Source organism: Caenorhabditis elegans, chromosome III, assembly GCF_000002985.6.
Source record: "Caenorhabditis elegans chromosome III".
NCBI lineage: Eukaryota > Metazoa > Nematoda > Chromadorea > Rhabditida > Rhabditidae > Caenorhabditis > Caenorhabditis elegans.
This window is the reverse complement of record NC_003281.10, coordinates 10,479,791-10,505,989: the sequence shown is the minus strand read 5'-3', so window position 1 is coordinate 10,505,989 and position 26,199 is coordinate 10,479,791. Positions and strand designations below refer to the sequence as shown.

Genomic DNA, 26,199 nt, shown 5'->3' with positions numbered 1-26,199 from the left:
GATGAGTCCCCTTGAAAGTTCCGCTCGTCGAAAGTTTCAGCAACCTTCGTCCGTTGAAGATACCTGCTCTGTTAACTAATTTCGAAGTGATACATTTCAAATTCATTATCAACTTAAAAAACAGCTTAAAAACAAAACAATTAGCAAAAATCCGAGTTCATCCACCATGAAGCGTCGAGACAAAAGTAATCGTATCCCCTGCCTCAATAACCGTATCGTATTCTAACAGCAATCCGGTATCCGTGTCATTGATAAGGGTAATCACTCCGTGAGCAACTTCGCTGGCGTCATCGTTGAGCAACATATTTATCCGGTGAACATCCGTGACGAGGTTGTCCCGGACAAATTTCAGCACGTCTCGGAGTGTAGAGTCTGAAATAAAAATCGTCAAAATTCGTTTTTAAAATTCAAAAATCAAGTACCTGCCGGAATCTGAACCTTTTGTGCTTTTGCTTTGACGAGAAACTCGGCTCCGCCGGAAAAATCAATTGTGACTGGAATTGTGCTCATCTGAAATCAATAATACTTTAAAACATAAATTTCGAAAAAAAAAACTTTAAAAATTAAGTTGCCCGAGAGGAGTACACGGTGAAATTGTGCAACTACGCTCCATTGCTACGCGTTAGAGAGTGGAGGCGATAGAGAGTTCTTTTTCATTGACGTGTTGGATTCCTCCTTTTTTATTCATTTTTTTAATAAAAATTGTTAGAAAATCAGAAATCCATGACATTTTTTTCAGAAAAATGTCAAAAACAGCTGCCGATGACCTATTTGGCGGTCTCAGCGACAGTGACAGCGACGATGAGATAGTTCCGACCTCAGTTTTGAAGGATTTGGAGATGAGGTACGAATTTTCCTGCCAATTTTCGCTTAAAATTTCTCATCTGCAGCAGTGAAGAAGACGAAATTGCTGAATTATCAAAGGATACTCCTCCAGAGGTATGAACAGCCAAACAATCGACGAATTTTATTAATTATTCTCAGAAAAAGCGAAAAATCTCCGAGAGTGGCGCTTCCAGCAGCAGCTTCATACCGGAGAGCACTTCAGAAGAGAGTTTGAGCTTAAAATCTAAAAAAAGTGGCTCAAGAAAGCGAATTTTGACGGCTAGCTCGTCCACAAATTCCATTGCAATGAAATCTTCTGCAAGTTGGATTCAGGAGAAAGATACTCCGATAAATGTATGAAATTTTGAAGAAAAGCGAATAAAATCGAATAAAAATTGAAATTTTCAGAAGTCAGATGAGGAAAAATCTATTGCCGAGTCACTTTTGATTGCGAATTTTTCGAATGAGCAACTGGATCGCTATACGGCGTTTAAAAGGTGCTACAAGCCAGAAAAAAGCAATTAAAGTTGAATTTAAATTGAATTTCAGATCGAGATTCAACAGAAGAATCATCAAAAACGTGATTACTCGAACCACCGGACAAATTCCCAGTGATCCACTTGCGCTTGCAGTAGCTGGCCTTACGAAAGTGAGTTTTTCGAAAAAAAAATTCTAAATTTTTCGTTTTACGGCTAAAATCATCAGTTTTTCTTTTTGTTTCGTCAAATTTTCGAGCATTTTTCCGCAAAAATATTGAGTAAGTGTAAAAATTTCGATTTTTAGGCCAATTTTTAGGAAAAACCGTCTGAAAGTTGGGCGAAAAGTGTTTCAAAACAGATTCCAAAGAAAAATTAAAGTAAGAATCATAAAAATTCACTAACTTTTTTTCAAAATTCGATTTTAAGAATTAAAAAAACCGCGTAAATCCAAATTTTGCAGATGTTCATCGGAGATCTTGTGGAAGAAGCTGTGGAGCTCCGTGGAGCTCTAAATGAGCAAGACCGTCCAGTTCAACCGTATCATATCACTCGAGCTTTCGACAAACTTTTGGCCGAGGGAAAATTGTGGCCACCGTATGGAGCGAAGTATTGACTTTTTTTTTGCTTTTTTTTTGTTTTTTTTTTAATCATTAATACCGGTTTCTAATTATATGAATCTCAAGATTTTTGTTTTTGTTCTTGTTTTTTTTTAATAATATTTATTTTTATGTTTCCTTTTTTTAATTTCTCTAAAATGTTCTGAACATACTAAAATATCTAATTTCTTTTCTTTTTTGCTCAAAATCCTCCCCCATATCCCAAATTTCTTCAGATATGTCGGAGCATCATGTGAACATCCCGGCTCCTCAGTTCTCCACGTATGCTACTGTAATTGATCCACCGAAACATGTCACTGCAACTCATCCTGATGAGCTGGTGAGCACTGGAAATATGGAGAAATTCAGAGGAAAAATCAATTTGAAAAACGAAAATTTTTCGACTTTCCGAAAAATTCAAAAAATCGGGAAAACTTTTCATAACATAAAATGCAATTTTTTAAAATTATATTGATGAAAAAAGAAAAGAAAACATTGAAATTTGAGAAAATGACCAAAATTTTAGGAAACTTTTAAAAATAAATTTTCCTAAAAAAAAACCTTTTTTTTCCCTCAAAAAATAAATAAATCCTTCCAGACAACAGCATCACATCCCCAACCAACACATCCATCAGCACCACAAGATCCTTCACCAGCAGTACCATCAACTCCAGTTCGTGTTCCATATCCAACAGCTCCTCCACCAATACCTCCGGCTCCAGAAGCAGTGACAGCTGGGCCGAAGAAAATGGCGTTGGCTCCGTCTTCAACGAAAACATACAAACAGAAGAGAACTTTCAAGGTTCATTATAGAATTTTAAAATGAAGAAATATATCAGTTGAAAATTAGAGCTAAAAATCGATTTTTTTTTTTAAACAATTTTATGGCGATTTTTTTTTTCTGAATAGTCTGGAAAAATGGCAGTGGAATAGCTGATATCTATTATTTTTCAAAAATTCTAAAATTTACTTGAAAATCTATTTTTCTGCGATTTTTTTGGAAAATTTTGCAATTTTATTTAAAAATTCAAAAAAAAAATTTAAGTTGATTTTAAAAAAACGAAAAATAGTTTTTTTGAATTTTTTAAAACCGTTTTAATTGTTTTTTCACAAATTCCATGAGTTTCATTTTTAACTGAAAAATTCGAATTTTTCGAAAAACTAATTTAAAAAAAAGAAAATTTTGGAAAACCATCATCAAAATTAATATTCAAAAATCTATTTTGAAAATTTAATTGAAAAACATTAAGAAAATTTGAAAAACTAAATAAAAGGAATTTACAAAAAAACCAGCACCAAAAAATAATATTAAAAATTCAATTTGAAAAATGGAAAAAATTAATTGGAGAAAATCTTCCAATATAATATTAAAATTAAGAACTCAATATTAAGTGTTTTTTTTCAATTTTGTCCAACGTTTTCAAGTTAAAAAATAATTAAAAATCGTAAAATCAAAGCAAAATAAAAAAAAGAGGTTTTATGCAGCAAAAATTAGAAATAATATTTTTTATTGAAACATAAATTTGAAAAATTCGAAAATGTGTTTTTTCCTCAATTTCTTTCCATTTTTCATTACCTTACTGTTTCCAGGTAATCATAGTGGGCAACGCGGCCGTCGGAAAAACGTGTCTTTCATTCCGTTTTTGTTGTGGAAGATTCCCCGAACATACTGAAGCCACAATCGGAGTGGATTTTCGAGAAAGAAGTTGTGTAATTGAAAATGAACTTCTTCGTGTTCAGCTATGGGATACTGCTGGACAGGAAAGATATCGACAATCGATTGTTGCTCATTATTATAGAAATGTGAATGCTGTCGTTTTTGTGTATGATGTCACATGGTAAGCATCAGAGGGATGTCACAAAAAATACTTTTTTAGAAATTTGGAGCAAAAACAAAAAATTGAATTGAAAATCGTTTTAAAAAACCTCAATTTTTTGAAAAAGCTCGATCAATTTTTGAGAAATTTCAGGTTTCCCAAAAGCCGAAATTTGTTAGATTTTGAAAAAAAATTTGGTAAAAATGATAAATCTCGGCTAAAATCCGGTAAAATCCGATCAAAACCCAAATTTTTTGAAATATTTTAAAATTGCTTCAATTCCTGATTTTTTTGGATAATTGAAATATTTATGAAAAAAGTGTTTTTTTTCTTCAAAAATCGAAACTTTTAGAGTCTGAAATCAAAATTTGCTATTTTTAATTGATTTTTCAGTTTTTTCAGTTAATTTTCTAGTTTTTCAGCGCGAAAATACATCAAATACGACAGTTTTCTGAGAAAAAAACCTAAAAAGTTGGCTCAATTTCTAACAAAAAATTGAAAAAACGAAAAAAAAATTACTGGAAAAAGTTGATTGAATTTTTTTCTAGAAAAAATTTAAACAATATTCTTATTAAAAAATCAATCTGAAAAATTCGAAAAACTGGAAAAAAATAAAAATTTAAAAATCACAATTATTATCAAAATTCAATTTTTAAAAATTTAAAATGAAAATTCAATACTTCGCTTTTTGAGAGCAAATATTCAATTTCGGTACTATCTTCCCATCTATTAAATTTCTAATTTCCAGCCGTGAGTCATTCAACGATTTGGCACTTTGGATAAAAGAATGTGAAAAGCATGGTCTCGTTGGGGATAGTGAAGTTCCGAGGATCCTGATCGGCAACAAGTGTGACGTGGAATGCACAAATCGAGTGTCCACTGATGAAGCTCAGGTGCTTATAAAAATTTGGAAGAAAATTATTTTTCGAAATTTCGCTAAAAAAACCAATATTTTCATTAATTTTTCTGGGAATTTTTTAACAAAAAGGAAAAAATTGAGATTGAGAAAAAATTAATTAAAAAACATTATTTCTACAAAAATTACAATTTTTATTGAAAAATTTGGAAAAAATTTGAAAATATTGATTGGACTTTTTTATATTAAAAAAATCACTCAATAAAATTTTTTTAAACTTCTTCCCCTTTTTTCTACTGAAAAATTCAATTTTTAAAATTTTTAAAATTGAAGAAAATAGGCTAAATTAAAAATATACTAGAAAAAAATAAAATAATTTTTTTTCTTGAAATATAAATTTGAAAATTTCGAAAAACTGGAAAAAAATTTATATTAAAATTCAATTCTTGAAAATTCAAAAAATCAATTCAAAAAATCGACAAAACTGAGAAAACTTGAAAAACAGAAAAACAAAAATAATATTAAAATCGAAAAAAAACCATCGGAAAAAATCTTCCAAAATCTCCCAAAATTTTCGATTTTCCCCACTTTTTCAAATAAAAAAATCGCAATTTTCAGATGTTCGCCGACCGTAACAACATGGCATTATTCGAAACATCAGCCAAATTAGCATCAGAAGCAGATCATGTCGAATCAATTTTTCTCACACTGTTACACAAACTACAACAAAGTAAACCAATGCACGTACAATCACAAGATGAACGACATCAAAAAGAGCAAGAACGGTTGATTTTGAAGGCAAATGAGACGGAAAATGTGGAAGAAGAGGGATTCTGCTGCTGATATATTAGTGTTTTACGGGATTTTTTATTGAATTTTCTACTAACCGTCAATATTACCAATTTTCAACAAAAATTGTGATAGTTTTGGCTTGCAACGACATATTTTTATACTTTATTGCCTAGGCCTATTTCGGTGGCCGAGTTTTATCTTTTTTCGGCCACACTGCAAAAAGGAGTGCCGTTGCTCTTCTAAAATTTCACTTTTTTTTGAAAATTTGATAACTACTAAATACTGGGTGCCCGTTGTGTGTTTTTTTATTTCAATTTTTTTCTTCAAATTATTTATTGTCTTTTCTCATGTATTAAAAACAGAAAAAAAAAATTCAAGTATAAATTATATATAAATAAATTTTTAAAAAAATACATAGCACCAATTGTATTTGGCAAAATATGAAAGAACTTGGCAGAAGGAGAGGGTTAGGGTGTCACGGTGAATGTAAGGAAAATTCAGGTTAATATGATGATAATGATTAGAAAAAAATCAATAAATAAATGGTCCCTGAGAGATTTTTAGAGTTTTTAGAGTTTTGCAACAAAAAAATTGGAAATTTCAAAACTTTCGCAAAAAAAATTTGTTTCACAAAAATTTTCGAAAAATATTATCGCCGCTGTTGTTGTCCATAAACAGGTCCTGGATAGAACATATATGGAGATGGTTGTACATATGGACGCCATTGAGCTCCCTCATCGTAATGGAACGCCTGTGGACGTGGATTTTGGGATCCCGAGTGGTGATTATTCGGGCGGCGCATACTTCCAGGCTGCTGACGGCGGGGTGATGTAGATCGAGAAGAGTTTACTGCTCGCTGGAAGAGAATTATCGTTTGATAGGTGGTGGGGAAAGTGGAAATTCGGCCATGTAAAAAATATTTTTTTTTTTTGCTCGACGGTGTAATTTTTAAATATGTTTTGAAGGTATGAAAATCGGAAAATTTAGATTTTTTCGACAGGCTCAAAACTAATTTTTATTTAAAACACCAGTATATTATGGGAATTGAATCTTCTGAGAATGCTTATTGCGCAACATATTTGACGCGCAAAATATCTCGTAGCGAAAACTACAGTAATTATACAGTAATGACTACTGTAGTTCCGAATTACGGGCCGAGTATTGAAATGAATCAAAATTATTTATTTTTCGATAGAGTAGTAAAATTAAGCAAAAAAATGAGAAAATATTACGAGGAAACGGATAAAAATGGAATATCCCTGATGTAACTTTTCAAAAATCGAGCCCGTAAATCGACACAAGCTCTACAGTAAGTAATTAAAGAATTACTGTAGTTTTTGCTACGAGATATAGTTATATTTTGCGCGTCAAATATGTTGCACAACACGCATTCTCTGAATTTTGTGTTACCAAATAATACCTGAAATAGTTCAAAAGAAGTTAATTGAAAACATTTCCACTTTCTAATTTTTCACAGGAAATGTATTCATTTTTTTTTTAGATAAAATTCGATTTTTCATAGGAATTTTTTTTTCTGAAAATCCGGAAACATTATTATTCTATTAAAAATAATGTTCTCTCACTATTTTCAAATAATTTTCCAGTCTTTGAAAAATGCGTGTCAAATGTGATGTAAATATTGGCTCCGTGAACTAAAGCATCGTATTTTACGCGCAAAATTGTTCAGGTAAAAAAAAATTTTGAGAGTTGTTAAAGTTCGAAAAAAACTTTGGAATAAATCAGAATATTTTTTCTAGACAATCGGAAAGTTTCAATTTGATTGAAAAAACTTATCAAAACTCCTATTTTTCGCGCGAAATTCCGAAAAAAATGTGTCATGGTGCATCGATAAATCTGACAAGACATTTAGCTCGCCGAATTTAGAATTGGAAGTTTTTTTGGAAATTTTAAGTGGTTTGTAAAATTCAAAAAAAAAATTCCAGTCTAAAAAATTCCTCACGAAAAATTAAAAAAAAATTAAAAAATGTTGTGTTACATTTTCAAATTCCAACTCACCGGACTCGGTAGATCCTCATAAATCTCGCTATCTCTGCTGACGGCTCGTCGTTGTCTGCGTCTCCTCGATTCTCGATCTCTTCCCGGTGTTCCATCATTTTCAGTTTCTCCAATTGAAGATTCACTATGCCTTCGATTTCTTCTCGAAACTCTCTTCATTTCACCTCTCGACGTGTATTCTGTCTGCCCGTAAATCGAGTTTACTGGCGGAGCAGCAATAGCCAAATAGTGAGGTGGTGGGGCATTCATAAGAGGTTTGGGTACTGTATAAGTGTACGATGGATGATGGTAGAGGCCTTCCGGATGAATAGCTCGGCCACCTGTTGGAATATAATAAATCGATGATTCATCATCCATATCACAACAGAGCTCTGCGCACTGAAATGAGGTGCACGAGAAGCCGAATCGCTCAGAGAAAGCCAACATCATGCTGAAAATTTTTACCGGTTTTAAATCGATTCAGAATATTTTTGGATAGACAGGTATTTCTTTTTTTTTTTCAAAAAAAATCGGTGACCGAGTTTTCTAGTTTTTTTTTTTTAAATTTTCCGAGAGGAGTACACAGGGATTTTTTTGATCAATTTAAGTGAATTAATCTCATTTCTTGCCGTTCTGAGAAAGATTTTTGCATGAAAAATTAGTGGACCGCCAAAAAACAATTGGTGGCCGAGTTTCTTCTTTTCCGCGGCCGCACATTGATTTAGACACATTACATCATTTTCTACGCGCAAATTCGAAAACTCACTTTGGCAAGAAGAAGAGGTAATGGATAAGAGACGCAGTCGCATTGAGTACGACAATCTTGAACAAATGATTAACCACCGGAACATCGACGTAGAGCAATGGGAGGAATGTTAGCACGGGAACAATGCACGCAAAGAGTACCGGGACGAGGGTTGCCTGAAATTTTGATTTTTGAGAAACTCCGGTATAACTTCACATTGTTCAAAAAAAAAACTTTATTTCTCATTATTTCTGGGGAGCAAACAGGAACTTACTTGGAAAGTGTACTGAATTCGAACTCCCGCGCGAATTTGCGATTTTCCGGACATTGAGTAGCTGTAGCAGAAGGCTATGACGATCACGCAAGTGAGTGCATTTCCGGCGAGAGCCATTGTAAGCGTAACAATGTTCATTGGGACGGACCAGAAATAGGCATAGCCGACGGTTTCTCCCAGCACTGAAGTTATGTGGTTTTTAAGATACTGAGTACTGCTTTTTCAAATTCCGACCAATCAGCATTTTCGAACTCCGCCCACTCAATCGGATTGGTTCAAAACTAGGCGGAGCAAACTGCTGACTGGTCTACTCATTTTAGAGGCATTTTAAACACGGCAATTAGCCAAAATTAGAAAATTCCTTTTGTCCTGATAGAGCATTAATTTTCGTTTTGTAATTATTAATTTTTCTCCTACTAACCAAGATATGGGCGAAGTCTAGGGTGTTGTAAAAACAATTCAGAGTTGGACGTTTACCAAAAGAAAACCCCTACCCCGTAAAATGTCAAAAAAAATGGTGCATTGAACAAGTCAATGCCTCAAAAACTCACCAGCAATTGAAGTAATCAGAAGCATTACAGTAAGTGCTGGTTGACCCAGAAGCAGCAACGAAACAAAGAAAAGCATAACAATTGCTACTCCAAATGCCAACATTCCAGACGTAAATACACTAATATCGTGACGAAGAGACATTGATGATGGAATATCCACGGAAAGTGGGATTCCCTTTGCCGCTGCTTTCTTCAAAATTGTGTCCACGAATGAGGTTCTGCAAAATTTCAAAAAATTGTGTGAAAATGTGTCATGGTGCATCGATAAATCTGACAGCATATATGGCTCGCCGAATTTCGAATTGAACGTTTATTTTCTAATTAGGTGGTAAAATTTAAAAAAAAGCCAAAAAACCAACCTCTCTGCGAATCCTTTGGCGGTAAGTTCCAAATACATTCTGGACTTGATAATCTGAGTCTGGAATCGATCCATCACAATATCTGAAGTATATTTTCGATAGGTCTCCGATGGCAGGAAGACAAGATTGACGACTGGCACGAATGTGTCCTGAAAAGGTGGAATTCTTTTTTCTCCATGGAAACAGGCTGGCTCGTTAAAAAAAAGAAAGACAACGAAAAAAAAACGCACCGGATTCACATCGTAGATGCTCGCTTTTTCGAATTTTGCGAATTCCGCCAACCAGTTGACAGCTCGTGTCGCGTATCCTTCAGCCTGAAATATTTGGGGAAATACGAATTGATACGAAAATTTGGATACCCCATGGGCCAGAGACAATGGTACATGGTGCATCACCCCAAGGGTCAAAAATTTATGGGGTAAATGTCTATGAGGCCTGAAGTCTAAACATGATATTTTAGCCGAAAGCCTATAGGGTTTGTATTCATATGGGACATAGCAGGGGTGGGCGGCAAACGATTTTTCCGGCAAATCGGCAACTTGCCGGAATTGAAAATTTCCGGCAAATAGACATTTTGCCGGAATTGAATATTTCAGGAAATTGCCAAAAATTTTCGGCTTTTTTTTTTGGAAATTTCAGAATTTCAATTTCAATCGGCAAGATTGTTCGCATCATATGAATGATCCTACATCTTTTTTGAAAAGTAAGCAAATTCTATGAAAATATCTTCAAAAAAAAACGGGAAAAAATTTCAAAAGGCACAGTTTCAAGTGTTTCCGTCTTATAAAAAATCTCTCTAAACATTTTTGGCAAATTGTTATCCGGCAAACCGGCAATTCGCCGAAAATGAAAATTTCCGGCAAATCGGCAAACCGGCAACCTGCCGGAATTTAAAGCCTATGGGGTACCTACCTATAGAGATTATGGGTCATAAATCTATCAATGGGTCTGGGAAAACTGTTATAGCATTAGCGAATTTAAAATATATATAATTCCTTAACGCCTAAATGTCTGGGGTCTATAGCTGCGGTGGTTCAAACTAAGCTACCTATGAAGCATAAATTATTAGAGAATATGGGTCTTTTGGTATACATATGACCTATGGTTCGAGACTATAAAGTATGTGTCTATGGCGCTTAACGTCTGAACTCACAATTGCAAAATCCATAATATCAAATATGTTATTCTGAACTTCATGGTCATGGTATTCAATACTGCTTTCAATAGTTAGTTCAACGAATTGGGTGGTTTTTCCAAACTGGTCTCGGTACTGCTCGATGAATGATTTCTCAGATGAACCCGCAGGCAGGAAGTACTCTTCTTTGATATCGATTCTGGAAACCGTTAAAAATTGCTCATATTTGCGTAGATTACATACCCTGTATTATAGAATCCATAGATCGCAAAGAAAACATAGGCGGTGCACAGCATAATAATCGGATACCGGATCTTTGGACTTATCACAAATGCTCCGACGGCTCTTGATGCACACGGACGGGCGTCCAGGAGACGGTCGTGTAGAGAGAAGAGAGACGCTGAGTCGAAGGAGGCGAGTTGGGGCGCCGTGAAATGCGTGTCACCGGTTTTGAAGATCTGGTACCATTTGACTCCACGAGCCTCGCGACTGCCACCGATGAACACGAATACGGAGATGAAGCTGGAAGATAAGGGGAGTTCAAATATATGGAGTTGCTAACAAGTAAACTTACAATACGGTGAATACCAGAAGAATAGCAACGGAGGAGGCAATTCCCAAAAATGAGGATACCATATGACCATTTTGAATTGCAGCTCCCATGGCAACTGAAAAACTGCCATTTTTCAAATGTTTCAAAAATAAATAACTAACGGAATGTCAATACAATAACCACGGCGCTTGCGGCTATTCCAGGAGCATCGTGAGCCAGAATGAACGCAATTTTTTCCGTCGGGTGAACAGCGGCCGATGAATAACGGGACCAGCTGAACTGCAATTGGAAGAGCCAGAGGAGACCAATTCCTGAAAAATAAAGTATTGAGGGAATTGCAAATGATGCGCCTTTAAAGGAGAGGGGGGGGGGGTACTGTAGTTTTGAGGAAAAAAATCAAATAGTTTGTTGGAACGCGTGTAAACTTTTGATAATAGATTTGCGTAAAATTTTGGACTATGAGACTTTAAGTTGAAGGGTACTGTAGTTTTATGTCGAAACTTTTGAAGAATTTATAAGTGTATGCGCCTTCAAACTAGAGGTGCACCATATCTTACGCGAAAAAATGTAGAAAATGAAATTTTCTGAGGCCAATAGTAGGCCAACATATGTCATTCATCTCCCATCTTCTCCCCCACAAAAAATCATAAAGAAATTTGAAATTACTTTTTCTTTGCGAAAACCTGATTTAACGCGTTTTTAATACTTCTACTTCTAGGAGAAATTCGAGAAAAAGGTCTCTCTGGATAATTGGGCTCGGATTGCGAGGGCTCTCAAGGTTTGAGAGCTCCCTCAAGAAGAGACACAGTTGTTAAGGCATTATGAATATTTTAACAAGGGTAAGGGAAAACGTCAAGTGAGCATAATTGTTTAGATTTTGGAAATTCTTGAATTTTCGGCAATTTTTCAAGTATCTAAAGTTAGTAGGTTTGTTAGGAGATTGAAATTTCAATTTCTTTTTAAAAAAATTTTCCAAAAAGTTTGGCAATTTCTAAATATAATTCTAAATATTTTTCAGCACTTACCAATAGTCACAAAACAAATGGGATACACCAATGGATCAACAGGAAGATCTCTGTAGAATTGCATAGAAAGGCCTGAAAATTCAAAGTTTACACAATCAAAAACAGCGGGGCGAAAAACATAAGAGCCAAGAAATTGAGGGGATTAAATTTCCGAAAAATTAGCGTGCGCGAGCGCCCAAACTGGAATAATTATTCATAAATATGGCTTCTCCCCCAGCTTCTCAAAAACTCTCAAAAACTATGTCATACCTGTGATTGAACCAACGACGAGTGTGATGAATATCATTATTCCAAGGCAGGGCTTCGACTGAAATAACATTCGAACATTTAATGACGAAACTGGGGTACTGTACCTGATAAGCATTGATGCCGAAAGAGCCGAGGAAGCAGAATACGAAAAGGATGATGACGCAGAATTGGAGACACCTTAAGATTGGCTCAGTTTTTTTCGATAATTTCGTAAATTTGAGCAGTGAGATCCAGTGATAGTTCTGAACATGGTGCATCGACCAAAAATTTCTCATTCAACTTTTAAATACCATCAATTTTAAAAATTTGGTTCATAAACAAAATTTTGAATAAAGCAAGCACAATTGATCTGCCAGCTACAAAAGTTTCGATGCACCATGTGTGAAAACTAGCTCTTTACTTTGACGGTCAACTACAGAACTATTCAATAACCCAAAAATTTTCCATTTAACAATTTTTCGAAAAAGCCAAAGACCGCTGATAAATGGCCTTCAAAACACAACGGGTGCAGAAGCCCCTGCTCATTGAGCTCTGCTGTTCTTTGGCTCTACCGGCGATGATGACAATAAACAGACTAGCAAAGAACGTCGTCAAATGCAATATAAACTTCTTTTCTGATGGTTAATCATGAAGCCTTCATTTACTGCAAACTTTTTTTTTCAACTGTTCTCGTTTAAAAACCTATGGAATGAGTTTTTGTAAGAATCAATTAAAATTTTTGAGAGAAAGAATTCTAGAGATTGAGGCATAATTTTTAACCATGTCAAGGAAAGGCAAATTATAAAAAGGAAGGTAAAATGTTTTGGGTTGATGCACCATGTTTGAGACATAGTATTTGCCTTTTATTTGATAACTTATATGTATGTCTCGGTTAAAATTTGATGTATAAAAAAGCGAGTAGTATCAATAAATTAATGAAAAGACTTACCAATACTGATCCTTAAGGGAAGCAACTACAGTATCCTTAAATGTCTCTGGAGACCAGGACATTAATGAGATATTGGATGCAGCTGTAAGTCGAGTCTGATCCTCGAAATGTCGATGCCAAGAATTATGCTCTTTCCCAGTCAAATCATCCTTCAACTCAAAGTTCATCAAAAGAGACGTTGCCTTTGAAATTGCTCCATCCGTATCTGTCTCAACACCTCCGATTGCTGCTCCAAGATAAACCCTCGTGAGATTTGTCGAATCCTTGCTCATGCTCACAAAAGTCTCGGGATATGTCAGAGCAACTTGCGGGCTCTTTTTGATTATTCTGTCGACCATGTCCTTGTCCGTTTCACACTCTAAAGAGCATTGAGTCATAAATTCGCGCTTTTCAACTGGGAAATGATCGAGCTTTTTCTTGAGAGCCGTGTAGGCGAGCACCGCGTCTTTTCGGAGAATCGTATCTCGGGAGGCCCTGGAAAAAATAATATTGAAATTTTTTTGTCCTTTTTTGAAACTGCCCATCTTCTAAAACTAGAACAATTTTTTTAAATGGATAATATGAATTCCCCTTCAAAAAAAATTCCAAATAGGGTTAGAATTTCCCGCAAAATTTTTCTGAAACTTTTTCAGATTTCCGTTTAGAAAATTCACAGGAAATTTGCATTTCTGGTTTAAAAAATTCTCTGAAAAAATTTGAATTTTCCGTCAAACTTTTTTTCTGAGGAAATTTGATATATTCGGAGCATTCGGTGATTTAAATTTTAAAAAAATGCTAAATCTTTGTTTTCAAGAACACTCACATCGTCCTGAGAAGCACTGCAAACCGATTGCTATCCCTCCATTTCATGCAAGAAAATGCCGGATTCGATGAATTGAACTCTTGCATTTTTGGCGAAATGCCAATTCCGTTGGATATGACGTCACTGTCGGAGCCCAGAATGTGCGAGAACGGTAGATCAATGTACAGATGCTCTTTGTGGAGAGTTGGTAGAATGAATGCTGTGGCAAAACACAAAAGTGCTACCAGAATTGACACAATTTTATGGTTTGCGATGAATTTTCCAAGCGCCCAGAACGTTCGGCGGAGAATGGCCTCGGCGAATCGGAGCATCCTGATTCGGAATACACCTTGGGTATAGGCTCCGACAGGCTGTTTTACAGTGGATAAATCTATTTGTTGGACGTACGTGGCCATTTGCATTTCATTTGTGATTCGGCGGACCTGAAAATTTAGAGATTCAGTGTATGCGTTTCTATTTAAAATTTATCATTTGAAAAATATTTTTTGGCAATTTTATCTGTTGGCAAATTGGCAAAACGGCAAATTGCCGGAATTAAAAACTCCGGCAAATCGGCAAACCGAATTGCCAATTTCCCTAAATTTTTTTTTTTTGGAAAAATTTTCAAAAGGCACAGTTTGAAGTGTTTCCATCTTATAAAAAATTCCTCTAAAAACTTCCGGCAAATTGATGTTCGGCAAACGGCAAATTGGCAAATCGGCAAACCGGCAGTTTGCTAAATTTGTCGACAAAAAATTTGCCGAGCCTCAATCGCCGCCCACCCCTAATATGAATTACCAAAGTTCGACTGCACATGGTGCATCGCAACTCGAAATAAACCCAGCAACTCACCAATGCTTTTTCTGCTTTACGATCCCTTCTATCTAATGTAGTTGTAGTTGATGGTGGTTCTTCAACATAACTCGTTCGTTCTCCGAGTGATGGGTGTACTGTATGATTGTGCTCTTCCTTTTTCATTTCGTCCTCTTGTACTCGTTTCTCTTCCAATTCCCTTCGCTCTCTTTCCATACGCTCTTTTTGTTTCTTCTCTTTTTCTTCTCGCTGAAACTTCTACTTTTTCTTGACAGCGATTTTTTTTTAATTTTTCAAACAAATTAAGCCTTAAAACAAAACTATTTTTTTCGATAATTTTTTCAAAAACATCTGAAATTTAACATTTTTCAGAGACCTATTTTTAAAAAACTGTAATTATTTTCGTAGAAATTTATTTTAAAATCCTCCTTACTTTCAAAGTAGAAACCCTCGTCGGTTCTCTAGTCGGTGCTGCAACTGTAGACGTCGACGAATAGTTATTATTCGAGCTAGCACGTGGCTCCTCTTCGTCTGCACTGCTCTCCGGTGGAGGTACTGCCGGCGGTGGAACTGTCTGCAAAAAAAACACACTTTCTCATTCAGGTAATCTTTCCCTCAATTGCTTTTACCGAATATCATATATATTTTGAAAGGAGAGAGGGGAAGGAGGGAAGGAGGCTGATTTGGAATGATCTTGACCCCATTTTAAAGAGTGATAAACAGATGGACAGATGGGAGAGAGAGAGGGAAAGATCAAGAGATTTTGAAACTTTTTGCGACGGGAAAGAATATTTCGATTGAAATTGATAAGAATATATATCTTTGAAATTTCAAATTGCGAAAGTTTCCAGCTAGAACTTTTTTAAACTTTTTTACTACACACAGCTAATGAAAAGGATAGTAAAATTGAGAAGAAAGAGGCCGTCGGCAATTATATTAAGGACTATTAAGGTTTTTTGTGGTTGGTTTTATAGACGTTTTTTCTTCAGGAAATCGCAAAGAATACGGTGGCCGAAAAATACAGAAAATACGTGTATTTTTTACATATTGTACAAATCTATTTTGTACAATTTTACATTTTTTACATTTTGTACAACTTTGTACAAATCGGCAATTTGCCGATTTGCCGGAAATTTTGATTCCGGCAATTTGTCAATTTGCCGGAAATTCTGATTCCGGCAATTTGTCAATTTGCCGGAAATTTTGATTCCGACAATTTGTCAATTTGCCGGAAAATTCAATTCCGGCAATTCGCCGATTTGCCGGAAATTTTAAATTCCAGCAATTTGCCAGTTTGCCGGAAATTTTTGCCAAAAAAACCCGTTTGCCGCCCACCGCTTACACAAACAACAAAATGGTATAGAAAATGCGTTAGAAAATTTTTTAAAGTTTGCCAAAAAAGTATATAAACCGAAAAAATGTTGAAATCAAAGTTTTGCGTTTTAAAATTAACTTGTATCAAAAAAATGAGACTGTCAAAATTTAGGGGTTTTCACAGAAAAAAACAGAAAATACGGACAAATTATTTGCTCATATCTCAATTGTCATTGATGATACCGACAAACTGTCAGCTACAATATGTAGATAAATACCTCTCTGTCTAAATTAGAAAAGCGTGATGCAACACTATTATCTCTGAAAAAATACCATAGACTCAAATCTCAAGTCCTACTAATAGTATGAACAAAGCTTTAACTACAAAACTATTCGCATGTATATGTTTGGCAATACTCTAATTAACAATATTTGAATACAAATAAATACATCAGAGATACATAAAACTTGTTAAAGTGGAAGAATGGAAAAAAAAGAAGCAACAACTAGTAATCGTGTCTCTACCAATTCAATTTCTCGGAAGAAATTAGAGCAATCATGTAAAGTGACCCACACACACACACAGACACACAACGGGATATCATGTTAATAGTTAAAAAAAGGAAATTCGACAACACGTTCTGCCCACAAGGTGTCATCATCTCCATGCCCTTTTTCAAACCGTAATGCCTACTAAAACCAGCTACAGTGAAAAGTACAAATGATATGGATGGAGGGGATATGTGATAGTGACGGGTGATAAAAAACAAGAAAAAGTAGGGAAGAAGGGGACGGGGAGATGAATGAAATGACCGGACGACGGAAAAGTTAGCTGGGGGGGGGGGGGGGGGAGTAAAAAAGGAGTGTGCCGGGAGGGGTTATTTTTGCCGGAACTTGCTTTATGATTTAAGATTGCCGAAAATTCACAGAACTGGCAATTGCCGAAATTTCAGGAAATTTTCGATTGCGGTGAAGCCCTGCTTTGGGTTAATTTTTGCACTTTTGAGGATTTTGCTTTACTCCGATTAAAAATATCTTAAATTAAGCTCACCCAAATTTTCAACTTGCTAGATCAAAATCTAGCAGAAAAAATTGAACAAGAGAAGGGATTAAATATTTTGTCACCTGAAAACATCCAGCAAATACAACAGAGATAAAAACTGCCAAAGCTGGCTTCTAGGCATGGTGCATCGAAAAAATGGTTCCCTACAGATTTGGCAGCTGGTATCTGTTCAGAGGTGCCTAGCAACTACGAAAATGTTATTTTTTTTAGCAGACGGCAACATTTTGATAAAATGAATTAAATTTCAGATATTGGTAGATTTTGGTTATGGGCACGCACAACCTACTAAAATTTGGATTCATCTTAAAGACACCAAAAAAGTATAACTACAAAAATATAAAAAAAACTACAATGGTTTCTATTTTTTCTATTGACAATTTTTGGGAAAAATTGAATTACAATGCTAGTAACTTTCAATAAATCTTCAATATTAAATTGAATTAAAATAAATTATTTGAAGAAGGTAGGTATCATGAAACTGTAATATTTTCAAAGTCTTACTTTTTAGTAAATCGTTTTGCTGGAAACAAAATTTCTTCATCTGCAGTTTTTGGAATATTTTTTCAGCTATGAAACTATTTTTAGCCCCCTATTTTCAGCATGAACTCACCGGTGCAGACCCTGTGGAAACTTTTCTCTGAAACCTGACTGCTGCAGGACTTTGCCGGGATATAGGATCAGGGCCACTGGCGCCAAAGTATGAGGATGACATTTCCTGGAAGATAATGATTGACTTTGATTTAAAGATGAAGGTGGGGGAGTGATTATTTGAGTGTTCCCTTCCCATGAAGATAAAACAGAATAAAAGGTGACGGTGGTGCTACAAGTGGGAAAGCAGGTAACAAAACGACGACAGCGCAAAATTTAGGTAGATAGGAGTTGATGAATCATGAGATACTAATTGTTAGATATGGAAAATTGTCCACTTAAATCGAAGCTTTAATTTAGATATAAAATTTTTTAATTTATTTTCAGTCCATTTTCGGAAAACTAGCAAAAATTTAAAAATTTGGTGTTTTTATTGAATAAGAATAGGTCTAAATACTTTTCAAAATTTTGTTAATTGACTGTGAATTAGAAAAAATTCTAGAAAAATAAATACCCAATTAAAACTTTAACAACACAGAAGAATTTCAAATGAACTGGTAAAAATTAAATTTTGCAACAAAAAATAAACCTGAAGTCAAAGCTAACAAAACCATTTTTAGAAGAATTTGAACATCAAGTTTATAAAATTTATTTTAGTTTTAAGTTAACGTTGTAGAAAATGCTGAAAGTTTTCAATTTTTTATGAGAAATGTTTGAATAATTATGAAGTTTAAATTTAAAAAATCCATCAGTTTTATTAAAATGTATTGTTTATTTGACAAGTGGTTTGTAGCTTTGCAACAATTTTCAGTATGTTCAAAATATTTTAATTCACAAATTAATTCTTGAAAATTTTTTGTAGTTAGTTTTTTCACATGGTGCATCGATCGGGAAAACCACACTAAAATTTGGTAGCTCATATTAGGGTTTTAAAAAATTATTCAAATTTTTTTAAACTGTAAAACAATAAATAACGATAAATTTTTATAGTATTTATGCTTCAAAAAACGGCTTTCAACTCATAATTTAAAATTTGAAAGTGAACTATTCCAAGAAAAAAAATGTCGAACAAAATGATAAAAATTTTTTAAAAAAAGCGGAGTGAGATTTAAACTTATAATAAAACGGCTCTTTAAAAAATTTCCGATTTGTTGAAATTGTCTGTCAAAGTTTTGGTAAATTGCCAAATTTTCCAAAAATGTACTTTTTGAAAAATTTTAATTACGAGCAATTACAACGCAGTTACATAAGAATATAATCTTTGTTTAAAACAATGTTTTTTCTACTTTCAAAATTATCAAACAAAAGAGTTTTCAACACTTTTTTGATTTTAAAGTATAAAATCTAAATCAAAGAATTTTTTTGAAAAGTTTTTTTTCCTTAGGCGGTTTTAAACACTTTCTCCACTGAAAATCCTAAAAACAGTAAAGTACAAGGTAATTTAGAACATGATTCAGTCTTAAAGAAATTAATATTTCAAAACATATAAAAGTTCATAGAATGTGATGAAAAAAATGCGTATCTCTCTCTGATTCAAATGTAACATGTGTTCAAAAATGATAGGAGGCGAAGGTAAAACAGTAAATGTTGCCACGTCGTCAATCAAGAGAGAAAAGATATGGCGGTGGCTGGTACGAAGTGGAGAGGGGCAAGAAGTTCGGAGAGAGTGGGATACCAATGATAAACAATATGATAAATAAGGGATAGTACATAACAGTTGCATTGATAAAATTGCAACACCGTCGGGGAAGGCGAACATGGAGGGATATATTGAATAATTGACCTAAATTCCCTGATATTACTATGACTACTGGAAGGATATGATTGACAATTTCCATATCTCTGACAATCTTTTGTGAAATTTCAAATTTCAATTCTTGTAGAGAGGAACTTTTTTGGGTGATTGATCAATCAAATTACTCTTATCTTGTACTACAATCTGAACACCTTGCCAATTTCGCGCCCTCCTCCTCCCACACTTAATTGAGGGCATGGGAGGATTAGGTTTGGACAAGAAGGTTGGATGTTTTTGGTGGGAATCCTCAATAAAGGGGCAAGGAAGTTTTACAACAAAAAAATAGTTGAAAACCAATCTTATGATGCTAAAGCAACAAAATATCATAGTGAAACTTTTCGAAAAATGCTTGAAATTTTTTATTAAAAAAAAATGGTTATCGCTCAGTTTTGCCCCTCTTTTGGAAGTCGTCGATCATAAAAATTATTCCTCTCAAATATTAATAATCATAAGTCACATTAGAGGAACTTTGAACCCATTTTCTTGCCCCTTATTCAAAACAAATTGTCATTAATTTATTTTTGAAAATTAAACTTTGCAACTTTTCATTTAACGGTGGATGCTGTATTAGACTTAAAATTATCTGAAAACACCGAATTTCATGATTAAACTTCTTGAAAACTCAAGTGGAACAATATAGTGCAATACTAAGAGAGTATGTACAGTATATGAAAACAGAGACAACTAATGCAACTATTATCATCAAATTTATGACGTCTGTTTCTAAAAGTGATATCTTAAAAAGCATATAGATCCTGAATCAAATGACCATTGAATGTAATAGTGCTTTTCATCCAGCCATCATGATTATTGAGAATGGAATGCAATTCGGAAAACAAAGCGATTATGAGATGTACGTAAGAAGAACACACACACGGAATAGTGATAAATATAAACAGTCGATTGACACAGAGGACACATAATTTCACGAATTGAACGGAAGAAGAAGAAGAAGAATTCCGAATCGGACGCGGACAATTGAACTGAACGGGAACGGTATGGATAAAGAGAAGAAACAAGAGGTCATATCATGTGTTAATTACAATATGTCTCTTCTTACCTCCCATAATGTTTCCGATGAGTCCATCCGGGAGAGAGAGAGAGTGGGGGTCTGGAAAAACAACTTTTTGGAAATTTGAAAAAATCTGGGGAGAAAGGCTAGAAGATATAATAGTAATAGAAATATACAAAACAATACAAGATTTAGAGTTCTCAATTTGTACCCTTTTCAAAAAAAAACCGAACGAAAAATTATTTTTCAACCAACGGCCAGACGAATTTTTCGACTAAAAATTACTTTTTAATTTTGTTTTCAAATAAAATTGCCAGTGGAAAATTTATTGAAGAACATTTGAAAGCATATGGCACATTTCCAAAGCTCAGTTTTTTTTTTCAAAAAAAAAGAAAACTTTGCTATTTCAACGTTACATAGTGTTTTTTAGCGACCCAAATTTTCTCAATTTTTGAATTCCTGTAAAGGTCCGAGAAACCACACAAACCTACTGTACTTCTTATGGTTGCAGAACTGATTTTTATTTTTATAGGTGGAGTAGCGCTAGGGGTGAAATTATTTTACAGATTCCAAAAATATTTCTACATTTTATATGGTTTTTGAAATTGGAAAAAGCTAAGTTTTTGTCACTTTGCCAATTTTAGAGGTCATAGTTCAAAAAAAATGTTATTCGAATTTTATGGTTTTCTTATTTTTCAAACCTTAGTAATTGTCCCGTTTTAACTGTTAAATAAACAATTTTCAACATTTTTTTGAAAAGTTTTACTCCGATATTTGGTAATTTTGGCACACTGGCACTACTCCACCTCTAAAAGTTTCACTATCAGATAATGGCATTTAATTCTTATAAAACTATCCTAAAACTACAAGAAAAAGAATGAGAATATTGATAATGATAATCATAATAATAATAATAAAATGGTGAACAAGATGATACAAAAGGCGACAAACTGGTTGCACTTTTTGAGGAAGACGACACATGTTGTACAGGAGATGTGAAGAGGAGATGCCGACGGACGAAAAAACAACATTCGAGTGGACACTCCCTCACGGAAAACTACTATTATCATTTCGAGGTCAATCGCTAATTGTGAACACTTTCCCCCGTTTTTTCTAGAAAAAGGGAGAGGGAGAAATAATATTGCAAATAATGAACTGGCAAGTAGGAGAGGTTTTTAGTTTTCTTAAATTTTAATTTTTAATTTAAATAAATTTTAATCATTTTAATCATTTTAACCATTTTAATAACTTTAATCATTTTAATAAATATACATAAATTTAAATTCAATTTTTTAAACATTTTTTGCACATTTTTTTTCGATTATTTATTGTCATATTTACTTAGTTTTTATAACTTTAAAAATTGATATCTGACTTCAAATAAATTTTTTTCAAAATTTTTCTTCGGGGAATTGTTGCAAATTTTATGCTCTTTCTGAATTTAATAACAAAATTTCAGTAACTGCCTTAAGTTTTCAGTTGAATCAGATTTCAGGCATGTTTTTGCACATTTTTTAAAAACATGTACAACAATATTTATTTTTACAAAATAAATAAATATACAAAAATCTAGAATTTATCGAGTTTCCGTTGATTTCAATGCAGCTCTTCGTGCTCCACGAGTTCCATAGGAATTTCGTTGAAAAACGATTTAGTGCCACGTCTTCTTTTCTCGGCGTCTTTCAACAGTTTTTGCATGCACTCTTCCACTAGATTACAGTCCATTGGACCCTGAATTAAGAAAATTTTTGGCTTAAAAAATATACCTGCCTTCATTGCCTATTTCCTGATGCATTTGAAAGGCTTACCTTTATTCTTGCGGTGATTTTCTTGGCGCGAAGGAAGAAGCTCCATGAGCAATCCTCGTTGAACTCCGGCTCGGTTACTAAAAATTTTGAAATATAGGTGTCTTGAAGATAGCTAAATATTCATTTTTTGACCGATTTCCGCGGTTTGCTCAAACTATTTTTATGGGTTTTTCTATATTTTCAGATTGTTGTGCTCAAAATTCTGAAAAGTACTACAGTTTTTAAAAATAGTTTTTCGATAAAATTCCGCAGCAACATGCAAATTTAAAAAACTCAACTCACTTAAGATAAAAGCCACGTGTTTGTGGTATTCCTCAGACAATTCTCGAAACTTTGTCTCGCTGAAATAATAGCTTTGATTTCCACTCGTGGCAATGTATACCGGCAATCTCAACACCACAATTGGCTGAAAAACATGCAAAATAGGCACGTAGGTAGGCAGGCAAATGGGCAAACCTTTTCGGTTGCAAAAATGATCTTTCTGGCTTCTAACACTGTTGAAACCAGATGATAATAGGGATTGAGTGACTGTTCCAATCGTTCCCCGCATAGCTCAATCAGTGGGTCTAATAGAAAATAACTGGCTTCTGCAAGAACTTCTCGAACTTCACGATCGGAATCCGGTAGGGCTATTTGACCGTCTCGGAGGAAATTCAAAATTAGTCGGAAATGTTTGGAATCTCGATCTATGAATACACTTCCTTCCTCGTTTTTTGTCACCTGCAAATGGGATCATCTATAGATAAACTCGGTTCTGTAATCCACTTGGAAAATAATTTGAAAATTTCGAAATTGATTTGAAAATTAATGTTTTTCCTCGAAATTGAAAAAATTGTTTTAACAAAAATTCATATGAAATGTGTATTTTCTGTAAAATTCTGCGTTTTTTCAAACATGGTGCATTGATTCCGAAAATGAAAATTTTGCACACATGATATTTTTCCCGAACAAGTTTGGGTTTTTTTGTTGTTTTCATAGTTTCGTAAACAATTTTCTTTTTAAAAAATGTGCTCGGAATATTTTTTTTTAATTTAGAAATTCTGTAAAAACTGGAAAAAACGATAAAGTGTATTCTATTTATTTTCCTCAAAATAAACGTTTTTTAATCAAGTTCATCCTACAAAAAATTGTAAACCTTATCTGAAAAAAAAACAATTTAAAAAATTTACCGGCACATCCGTACAAAACATAGTTTTAAGCATTGAATCATGCTTGCACAATGTGAAAATTGTCGTCTTGAAAATTTTGCCGCCAACATCCAATTTTACAATAGTCGAGGGCTCCATGACAGTACGAATTTTGGAAAATATTTTATTAATTTTTTTTTCGGTCAAAAATGGTGATAATTGATAAGAAGCTGTATGTTTATTTTTCAGTGATAAGAGAAAAGAGGTGACAGAGAAAAAGTGAAATAAGTATGCATAGATTGGAATGTTTCAAGTATTCACAGAAAATGTTTTGAAAAAGTTTTCAGGGTCCCGCCACGAAACTGTCACGTCGTCTCTCGCATGCCCAAATCAAACTCTTCGTCGGTTATTTCTGGATTTTCGGCTTCTTCTGGGGTGTCGAAGTTCGCCAGAAGATTGTCAACTTTCGCTCGAAGTTCTCCAATTGTTGGTCGCTGGTTGGGATCGACGATTAGGATGGATTTGATGAGATTTATCGATTTTTCGCTGATGTGTCGGCTGGAAATTGGGGTTTTAAGAATTTTTGCCGAGAGTTTTAAAGATTACTCTAAAAAAATAAAATTTTCGCGAATTGATTAGAAAATGCCAACAATTTGAAAACAAATTTTCTGGATTTTTTGAAACTCAGAAGTTCAAAATTGAATACACTCCCACGCACTTTTTCTCGTTTTCCGTCTTCATTAACATTACAAAAACCTCGTGACTGTCCAGTTAGAGCATTATGGGAAAAACGTGACAATTTACATGTCAAAGTTTACAAATTACAATTTAATCTCAAACAAAGATAAGGCAACGCGTGGGCTAATTATCACTGTTTTTGCAACACAAAAAATTTGAAATTATCATCAGAATTAAGAAAAAATTTCGAAAAGTTGGACGGTAATTCAAAAATCTCACTTCTCATTCCACTTGATCATATGCGGACTTTGTGTCGCCAGTGCAATACTGCCACCTTGTTCGTAAATCTTGTTGAACGGGTTCTCCAGGTACAGGAACTCGTAGAGGCACACGCCGAGAGCCTGGAAATGATTTACATTATCGCATAATAAAAATTATAGAAAAATAAGAATTCCGCCTGCCTGCGTGCCTACGTGCCTACGTGCCTACGTGCCTACGTGCCTACGTGCCTACGTGCCTACGTGCCTACGTGCCTACGTGCCTACGTGCCTACGTGCCTACGTGCCTACGTGCCTACGTGCCTACGTGCCTACGTGCCTATGTGCCTACGTGCCTACGTGCCTACGTGCCTACGTGCCTACGTGCCTACCTGCCTACGTGCCTACGTGCCTATGTGCCTACGTGCCTACATGCCTGCCGTACCTACGTTTAGCCTGATTGTCTTTTAAAATTCTTCTTTAGCCTGCCTGCCTATGAACCGTCTACATGACTTATGCCTACCTACCTCAAGCCAGCCCGCCAACGGCATGCCTGTCTGCTTATTAACATTCTACGTGCCTACCTACCTATCTTAGGCCTGCCTACCTACATGTCTACCTTCTCACGTGCCTACCGCTTGCCTGTCTTACCAACTGCCTATAATACTTCAAAAAAGCTCACCCAAACATCGACAGCAGTCGTCAGAGTTGAGCCAATTTCACAGTTAAAAAGCTCCGGAGCCCTATACATCATACTACACAACTCCTCGGCATCCTCCTTATGCCTGTGATGATCTGCAGAAGTTTTGATTTCGATCGGCATTTTTGTAGCTGATCCGAAATCAATCATCTTTATAGTGTCGCCGGATTTCAGAATATTGGCGGGCTTAATGTCCAAATGAGCAAATTCAAAGCCATGCAGTTGCTCGATAGCTGACACAATTCCGGAAAAATATTTCAGGTGCTGGAAAAATATATAATTTTTCATTGGAAAAATCAATAAATTTCCAATTTCTTACAACCTCACCTTAAGCTCATCAACCTCTCCGCCAATCTTCAACTCTTCAATATATTCCAAAAAGTTTTGCGAGTACTTATCAAATAGGAGATAATGGGTGATATCATCCACAATATGGGCCATAAGATCGATTACAAATTCATTGTTTTCCAGCTTTTTGTACAAATCGATCTGAAAAAAGTCGATAAATTTTAGGTGTAAATCTGTGAACCCAATATTTTTTAATTGATAATTTTGTAAAAATCTATAATTTCCTGAAAAATCTATAATATTCTGTAAAGGAGGGCTTCCATGCCGCGCCTGATATAAGGCGAGAGGCAGGCGGGCAGGTTGGAGCCCTACTGTGAAGTAAATTGCGAAAAATATTTTTTTTTAAATCTAAATTTTAAAAGTCCAAATTTAAAAACTATGAAGCTCACTTCCAGAAGAATTCGCTCCTCTTCTCGTTTCGAAAACGCCACCATTTTCTTGACAATCATCGGCTTCTTCCCTCCCCCTGGGTCTACTTCCATAATCTGAAAAATTTAATTTTTCAGAATCAGAAAATATCGCTGAAAACCTTTGCCGAACCGCCAACTGCTACAGTTTTCCGAACTTTGAGATGATATCCTTCGCCGACAATATCCGGTACCTTTGACGTCACACATCCCATACTCTGCCACTCTTTTTTCATATTTTTGGTCAATTTTTTGAGATTTTCCTTGAAAAATGTTGAGAGGTATTTTGAGTTGAGCGTGGTGGACAATTAAGTGAAAGTTAAATTGAA

At 34.7% G+C, this 26,199-nt stretch overlaps 6 protein-coding genes and 3 non-coding genes across 9 annotated transcripts; 4 read left to right on the top strand and 5 right to left on the bottom strand.

Moving 5' to 3' along the window:
• Positions 1-90: 90 nt before the first annotated feature.
• On the bottom strand, positions 91-510 carry urm-1 (Ubiquitin-related modifier 1 homolog; the record flags this gene model as incomplete). The annotated part of the gene is made up of 2 exons (NM_001268151.3): positions 91-372; positions 423-510. 2 exons carry the CDS (start codon positions 508-510, stop codon positions 158-160), a joined length of 303 nt encoding a protein of 100 aa, NP_001255080.1. The 3' UTR covers positions 91-157.
• Positions 511-739: 229 nt separating this feature from the next.
• On the top strand, positions 740-2,029 carry taf-11.3 (Transcription initiation factor TFIID subunit 11). Its single transcript, NM_066914.7, has 6 exons — positions 740-844; positions 891-939; positions 985-1,179; positions 1,234-1,322; positions 1,375-1,474; positions 1,765-2,029. The coding sequence occupies exons 1-6, from the start codon at positions 744-746 to the stop codon at positions 1,915-1,917; spliced, it is 687 nt and encodes a 228-aa protein (NP_499315.3). The 5' UTR covers positions 740-743; the 3' UTR covers positions 1,918-2,029.
• Positions 2,030-2,136: 107 nt separating this feature from the next.
• On the top strand, positions 2,137-5,646 carry rab-33 (Ras-related protein Rab-33). Its single transcript, NM_066913.7, has 5 exons — positions 2,137-2,240; positions 2,499-2,702; positions 3,491-3,738; positions 4,466-4,610; positions 5,192-5,646. The coding sequence occupies exons 1-5, from the start codon at positions 2,139-2,141 to the stop codon at positions 5,414-5,416; spliced, it is 924 nt and encodes a 307-aa protein (NP_499314.1). The 5' UTR covers positions 2,137-2,138; the 3' UTR covers positions 5,417-5,646.
• Positions 5,647-5,750: 104 nt separating this feature from the next.
• On the bottom strand, positions 5,751-17,866 carry ptr-25 (SSD domain-containing protein). Its single transcript, NM_066912.7, has 19 exons — positions 17,761-17,866; positions 15,207-15,347; positions 14,813-15,022; positions 13,982-14,403; positions 13,180-13,653; positions 12,356-12,428; positions 12,252-12,309; positions 12,003-12,074; positions 11,139-11,288; positions 10,999-11,092; positions 10,668-10,946; positions 10,443-10,623; positions 9,520-9,603; positions 9,290-9,438; positions 8,931-9,148; positions 8,380-8,561; positions 8,127-8,281; positions 7,382-7,811; positions 5,751-6,221 (listed from the first exon to the last, which is right to left on the bottom strand). Exons 1-19 carry the CDS (start codon positions 17,860-17,862, stop codon positions 6,015-6,017), a joined length of 3,681 nt encoding a protein of 1,226 aa, NP_499313.2. The 5' UTR covers positions 17,863-17,866; the 3' UTR covers positions 5,751-6,014.
• On the top strand, positions 9,611-9,910 carry F43D9.10. The gene has a single exon (NR_052695.1). It is a non-coding gene; the product is annotated as an Unclassified non-coding RNA F43D9.10 (non-coding RNA).
• On the bottom strand, positions 9,749-9,898 carry F43D9.11. Its single transcript, NR_052696.1, has one exon. It is a non-coding gene; the product is annotated as an Unclassified non-coding RNA F43D9.11 (non-coding RNA).
• A 3,698-nt stretch (positions 17,867-21,564) lies between the features above and the next one.
• D2045.10 lies at positions 21,565-21,647 on the top strand. The gene has a single exon (NR_052694.1). It is a non-coding gene; the product is annotated as an Unclassified non-coding RNA D2045.10 (non-coding RNA).
• Positions 21,648-22,046: 399 nt separating this feature from the next.
• agns-1 (BTB domain-containing protein) lies at positions 22,047-23,702 on the bottom strand. The gene is made up of 5 exons (NM_066911.7): positions 23,523-23,702; positions 22,810-23,073; positions 22,636-22,759; positions 22,354-22,430; positions 22,047-22,276 (listed from the first exon to the last, which is right to left on the bottom strand). Exons 1-5 carry the CDS (start codon positions 23,637-23,639, stop codon positions 22,142-22,144), a joined length of 717 nt encoding a protein of 238 aa, NP_499312.2. The 5' UTR covers positions 23,640-23,702; the 3' UTR covers positions 22,047-22,141.
• A 2-nt stretch (positions 23,703-23,704) lies between these two features.
• Positions 23,705-26,183, bottom strand: D2045.7 (non-specific serine/threonine protein kinase). The gene is made up of 6 exons (NM_066910.7): positions 25,993-26,183; positions 25,853-25,948; positions 25,443-25,604; positions 25,098-25,379; positions 24,438-24,559; positions 23,705-24,038 (listed from the first exon to the last, which is right to left on the bottom strand). The coding sequence occupies exons 1-6, from the start codon at positions 26,104-26,106 to the stop codon at positions 23,846-23,848; spliced, it is 969 nt and encodes a 322-aa protein (NP_499311.2). The 5' UTR covers positions 26,107-26,183; the 3' UTR covers positions 23,705-23,845.
• Between the last annotated feature and the right edge of the window lie 16 nt (positions 26,184-26,199).